Source organism: Hipposideros armiger, unplaced genomic scaffold (genome assembly GCF_001890085.2).
Source record: "Hipposideros armiger isolate ML-2016 unplaced genomic scaffold, ASM189008v1 scaffold_740, whole genome shotgun sequence".
Lineage (NCBI taxonomy): Eukaryota > Metazoa > Chordata > Mammalia > Chiroptera > Hipposideridae > Hipposideros > Hipposideros armiger.
Genome location: NW_017732090.1, coordinates 866488 through 873506, shown reverse-complemented (window position 1 = coordinate 873506; position 7019 = coordinate 866488). Strand labels below are relative to the sequence as shown.

The following is a 7019-nucleotide window of genomic DNA, read 5'->3' as shown; positions in this document are numbered from 1 at the left end:
TTATCACTTTTGAGGAATATAAATGTCTAATCACTATGTTGTTTTGTACACCTGAAACTAATTTTTTTAAAGTAAACAAAAAACCAGTCTTTTACTTTTTGGGTTTTTGCATTGTTGGTCACTCTAGCAGAGAATAAAATAAGGGAAAGTAGCATAGTGGGTGGTTTAAGATTAGTTTTATTAAAGAGTACTCTATAAAGATGAGAGATTGTATAAGTTAGTTTGCTGTTGTAACAAATAGCTAAATAATTAAAAGTCCCATTATCTTACAACAAAGGTTTGTCATTATCTACTTGGTTCTGCTCCACATGTTTTCATTCCTGGGTCTAGGCTGAAGGGACGCACTCTATTAGGAGCAAGAGAGCTGGAGGAAACATGTAATGGACCTTGAAGTTTCAACTTAAATGTGGTACACATCATGTCCATTGCTGAGCCATTTTCTAAACTAGTCACAAGACTAGGCTTGGCATCAACAGATGGGAATGTCCATTTGTTCCACACGGGCCGCTGCAGGCCACATGGTCACAGACAAAGAAGTAGAAAGAATCTTCTTATATGAAGAAGTAGGGGCATGCTGGATCAATAATGCAATCTACCACAGGGATGCTCCCAGGCAGAGTCCAAGCTCCTCTGCACACCCTTTGTGCCTATAACCAACACTAGCTCTCTGGATTTCCTGAGCATAACATTTTTCATTAAAATGAGGCAAAATGGACAGATTTCAATTTCCTCTCTTAATGAGCACCAAAATATTCTAAACTCTACGGGAAGGCAGAAGAGAAACCAGGGGGTGTGGAAGAAAAAAAATTACTGAATAATCAACCTCAGAATAATGAAGATTTGGCTGAATTCTCTCCTGATGTTTGCTATATTTAGTCAGTGTCTTAAAAGAATGGTTGAGCTGTTAGCTGACCCAATCTGTGAATGTTCACATTGCTCAAGTTTTTCATGCTCTATTGATAGAAGAATGAAAATGCAAGTAGTGTTTTAATTTTCCAGCAGTCATCAATACAGGAACTATCTGTATCTTAAAGGGAGACTAAATGTAGTTAACCCATGTAGCCCAGAAATTATTTAAAATTTCCAGGTTGTGTCCATCAATGTTTAGTGCATTCATAAGCTGAATACTGACTACACCAATTAGCTCAAAAAAGAGATTTTGCTTAATTATCTGGATATTTCTTATAAAATAATTGACCTAAGTTTGATGATTTGCAAAATATCTCCACCCTCTGCTTTGGTTCAGTACTGTTCTTTACCTCTTCATGTATGATCAAAGCATGGTTTCTGAAAATTTTGCTTTTCCAAACTGGGGATAAAGCTATAGTCATGCTTATCACATTTCTTTTATTTTTTTTAATCACTGTTCTTAACAGGACAAGAGAATGATTCAATGAAGAATGAAATAAAAATTGAGGCAGAGTCACAGAGCTCATACATGGAAACAGAAGGTATTGAAACCAGAATATATTGTTATGAGAGAATGAGACGAAACTGTGAACCATGACCCCTATATATACTTGTGTGTGAGTGGCATGTGTGTATGATTTAGGCAACCATTTCTAGAGAATAGCAATAGTGTTCTTCTTTGTGTGCCTGTTAAAAATTGGAGAGAAAATAAAAAAGAACTTTAACTTTCTATGCTGTAGTCACTGTGTTTTGTCAATGATTTCAACTAAAGCATCCCTGAGTATCCTTCTGTCTTATATATAGAGCTTTCATCAAACCAAGAAGATGCCACGATTGTGGAGCAACCTGAAGTGATTCCACTCACAGATGACCAAGAAGAAAAGGAGGGTGAAAAAGGTAGGACTGCTCTTAAATTAACTCAGCAAGAAGTTTCTTTGGATTCCTGCTTAGAATTCACCATCAGAGTTATTCTCATGCAACTGCAGTCTGTTAAGAGGTGATTCGAGGGAGTGGGAGAGTAAACATTTTTTTAATCCTAAACTTTTTTTGAGAGTAGAATAAAATCTAGAAGTAGAAAAAGAAGATATTGGTCTTTGTATTTTGTTCTTCCAAATGGTATGAAGATGTTTTTATTATTCATTTAGATTCAACTTAATTTAAAAATTGAGAAAGCCTATAAGAAATCGAAATTATGGACTAGATGGATGAGTCTTAGAAAATTTGAGATGGCTATAAAACAAATAGATTAAACTTTTTGTATTGATTTTATTCTGTCATCCTTCATATAGTAGTGGCTAAGGAAGCAATGTATGTAAAATATGCACATTATATGAACCTTCTAAATTGCAAGCTTTGTCTACTAATATTAGAATACCATAATATTGAATACTGTTGAAAAAATTAGTGAGCATTATAATGATTTCTGAATACATAGGAGAGATGAACACTTTGTAAATGTTGAACCAGTATTTGGGGCAAGAAGCCAATATATTGGAATAAAGATAGAAATCTTTTTAAAAAAACTATTATCAAAGAAATTTAGTATTTATTGAAGAACTTGAAATTCCACTTTCACATATAAAGCAATCTCTTAAGAAAAACTAAAATATGAAATAAAAAGTGAGATAATTTCTCTGGTATACTGTAGCATAAATTATGATGCTGTTAAATAAATACGTGTTTGCAAAGCAGTTGCAAAGTAATAACTTGACAGGCCTTGTTTATAGAACACAATGATCAATTTTGTTTCCAAAATAAAAGGCAGACATGATTTCAATTGTAAAATCAGGTCAATAGTAGCTACAGATTCCGAATTATGAACTCTTCTTGGCAGGGACATTGACACAGTTTAATTAGTAAGCCATGTTAGTGATTTTGACATTTATTTTTCTGCTGCATTTAGAGCACAATATTCTTCCATGTCTATGTTTTTAATAACCTTTTCTCTATTGCAAATCCTATAGATAGTTCAGACTCATGACACCATGTTCCTGGCAAGTCAAGTAAATGGTGTATTGGGAGTGTTTTATGTCTGACGATGATGACAGACACTTGAAAGCTTCTGTTCAGCACACACAGACATGTTACCCTTCTCCCCAGGTCTTTCCAGCTTTGAGCACTCCTCTAATTATGGAAGAGTTAACTACCCACTTTCCCCCTCTCCCTTGTGAGAAGACCAATCCTCTTTGGCAAATGGTGGAATGGCATGTGAGAAAGAAGTGAGGTCAAGTTCTGCTACTTGCTTGTAAAAACTTTGAAGTTGAACTTTTTAGTTAGGATTTGCCTTTTCCCTGTAGGAGATTAATAATGCCTGTGGGCCTGAATTAACTGCATTGTCCCTTCCCTTCTTTACCACAGATACTTAACTTGGACCTGTCTTGAATATCTCCATTTAAATTTGAAAGAACTTAAAAAGCATCACCATTGTAATTCTATTCTTTGCTTCAAAACAAGAGTTAAAAGCTGTTCTGTTAAATATAAGAAAAATTACCAAAGGAAAGAGGGACAATGTCGATTTAGGGTGTTCTGTGGTAGTTCTGCCCCTGGTTGACAAGCTGGGTGACTTTGGGCAAGTTATTTAATCTTTCCATGCCTCCGTTTCTTTATCTGTAAAATGGCAATGATGAAAGTACCTGTCATATACAGTTGTGGTGAAAATTTGAGTTAACACATGTAAAGCAAATACAACAATACCTGACACACAGAAAGCACTCCATACGTGTTTAGTATTTATCACAATTTGATAAATTCATGACAAAAACCAAGAGAATCCACATGTAGAGTTCCTCAAGTCCTTTCATTGTCCTTCCTATTTTTAATCCATATAAACTTCATATATTTTACATTACCCTTCATTACAAATTATTCTGCACATTTCATTTTTAGTACTGTCTCCTGCAGGGAGTTTCGATGTGCATATTTTAGTCTATAAAGATAGAATAATTAATGAAAGGTGAAGTGGGAGGTATCTCTCTTATTCATAAAGTTAGTTTTCTTTGTCAAGATCTCAACCTTCTGTTTAAGAAATGCTGACTCAACCATAATATTTATTTTTATTGTTTTATTTAGATGTAATTGACCTATACCATTATATTAGTTTCAGGTGTATAACAATGATTCATAATTTCTATTTTTAAAAAACATCATTGATTTATTGGTAGATTCACAGAATAAATATAGTAAATAAGATAAAAATATAATTTTGTTTTGTTTTATATAGTTATTAAAGAGTCTTGTTTAAAAACATTTTGAGAAAATAGCTCCAGGTTTTGTGTATATTCACAGTGCCTCTTAATGAAAAGTAGCACATATGTAGAAAGACTTATTCTTATCTGCAAACAAGAACAAATTAGCATTCTGTTACATTTGTAGGAATATTCTCTATATCTTGAGAAATATCGGTTATTTTTTATTTTAGAATCTTTCTAAGGAGACAGAAAGAGGTTTCTTTAAAAAAATTCCAGACCCAGGAAAAATGTATAACCTTTTTCTCTCATTTTATAACATTCTATAAGATTAGAAAATGTAGATAATCTTCAGGATACATCTTCTATGGCTCCCAGGTGTATGGGCACAGATGTTGCAACATTAAGTTCTGAAGTTAGCTCTACCAAAATATGGATTTTGAGAAGAAGAGAAAATATTCAGCAGAAGTTCATGCTGATAAAATTACACAATAGCACAATGGACATGTCCCTAGGAGACCTGAAATACAAAAATTTCAACAGGCATAAAGTGAGGTTTCACATATGGCAGCTTTTCTCATATAGCCACATTGCTTCTTCCTAAATGAGTCCAGTTTTATGTTTTCCCAGCAGGATCTGCAGCACATATGAAATCCTGTAAAATAACATCACTTAGGTTAATAAATGAAATAGGAAAGTTATATTATAGATCTCTAAAAAGGATCTTATGTTTTAACATAAAATACAAAGCCAGCATTAAAAGATTTTTTCTGTAGATTTTAATTTCCATTTGAATTTAGAAATATTTGACATAAAACCTTAACTGTATATTAACATAGTGTCATTATTATTTCACATCATTTATATTTATGTTTTCTTATGAGTGTGTTTTCTTTTCATCTGTGTTATATAGAAGGTATACATCCCAATTATTTCTCTTGTATCAATCAGTATTTATAACATGGAATAGTAATCTTTTATCTATTTACCTAAGGCTGACCAAAATTGATGAAGACTTTAGGTATATTATGGTCTAAGGACTTCTTAGAAAAAGATCAATATAGACAGGCAGAAAGTCAAGTGTAAGCCAGCAATAAATATAGATTATCATGTACTTAAGCTTAGGACAGGGAACCCTCAGATACTGAGGGCTGATTGAGGGACTTACGAATGTGGATTTTGTTATCCTGGGGAGTGGGAATCCTGAAACAATTCCCTGAGGACACCAGGATCACTGTACATGCAACACATTTTTTCTTTTTCACAATTCCATATGAATCTTATAACGTGAGTGCGGGGGGGGGGGTGCGGGGGAAGCAGAGGAGGTTAAGATTCAGAAGATCTGATTTTTAGTTCTGGCTTTGACACTGACTAGCTATAGCCATGAGTAAGCTGCTTAAGCCTCTTGAAGCTCCAGTTTCCTCTTCAGTGAGAGATACACTTATCCTCATGCTTCTTGGAGTGCTGGAAAAGATGAAATGAAACCATTTTTGAATAATGATCAGTGGCTTCTAGCAGGCTTCAGCAAACTATGATCCCTAGGTCAAACCTGGCCTGCTGCCTCTTTTCATTCAGCTTGTGAGCTAAGAGTGGTTTTCACAATTTCAAATGGTTGGGGAAAAAGAATAATAATTTATGAGACACGGAAATTACATTAAGTTCAAATTTCAGTGTCTAAAAAAAAATTTTATTAACACACAAATCCTATCTGGACCATTACAGAAAATAATTTGTTGACCCCCAGTATATAGCATCTAGGTGAATGTAGCCTAAATTACCCTGAATGTGAAGCCCCTCTTTTCCATGCAGGACCTCCTCAATTATGCAGTCTTTATAAATACACACAGACATATATACTGTATGTTTCACTAGTGCTGGGAAAATAGATTTATCCCCACAATGCCTTGCTCATCTGTAGGCACAGTGTTTGCTCTGTCCACACCCCTCCCCAAACTGGTGGATGGAGAAAATGGCTCCCTCTGATGCTAACCTCCATTAGAGAGGACCCAAAGAAGTCTGGCTTGGGCTCCAAGAATTGCATGCTATGGATTATGTGAAGTAATCTCTCTCTTAGAATAAAAATTTAAGTTTCCTTTAAACACATTTCTTTTTGCCCCACTACTTTTAAAAAATTCAATTTATTTACCAGTGAATTGATTTTGCTTTCTCTGAGTATACTACAAGTGAAATTTGCATTAGGACTGTGAACTAAATATCCTAATCATAACTATTTTTACAGAAAGACTATTAAGTGAAAGAACTAACAGATGCAGATCTAATCTATAAAGTGAGGGGGGTTGATAGTTAGGGATAATACAGATGTGTAAATATGTTCACTTACACATTTTGTTGTCAAGACCAAAATTTTGTCAATCCAAATTTTACTATGTAACCTTAAACGTGGATATTGGTTGGAGTATCTGCTTTCAAATTTAAAGGCTACTCTTCTCTTTGTTTTAGAAGGAAACTCAATTTCTTTTCATTACTCTTTATACATCAGGTACCTTCATTTCAGCACAGTATGCAAAGAGCAGGTGGTGTAAGGAGTACTTTGAATGTTAATTATTTTTTTCATTTATTTCACTGGGAGGATTTACCTTTCAATGTGTTTTTATAATCAAGATGGAAACAATTAGGACGCTTGCTGCTTGAATGTTTCACTGCATTTATTTTATGACATCTGCTACAATGATAAAAAATTAAAAAGAGAGGTAAGCATTTTAACAATAGCAAGGGTTTGGGTTGATTGTATGTGATCGCTTTATTTCATTGTGAATCTTTAAAGGAAATGTTGTCAGATGAATCAGTCAAGTTTCCAACCCATAAATATCATCTTGTCGTCAGAGTTTACATGTTTTATGTAGGAGCACATCTGTTCATTTTTCAGAGCTGTCATTGTTTATTAGCCTTGGATTTTAATTGAAA

At 34.0% G+C, this 7019-nt stretch overlaps 1 protein-coding gene across 1 annotated transcript in view; it reads left to right on the top strand.

Annotated features, from left to right (window-relative positions):
* The window catches only part of LOC109373685 (O-acetyl-ADP-ribose deacetylase MACROD2-like), a 77937-nt gene that overhangs the window by 20609 nt on the left and 50309 nt on the right, over positions 1-7019 (top strand). Inside the window, exons 2-3 of the mRNA XM_019627765.1 lie at positions 1377-1451; positions 1714-1806. Of these exons, the coding sequence (XP_019483310.1) occupies positions 1394-1451; positions 1714-1806 (151 nt within the window). The 5' untranslated portion in view covers positions 1377-1393. The remainder of the gene's footprint in view (positions 1-1376; positions 1452-1713; positions 1807-7019) is intronic.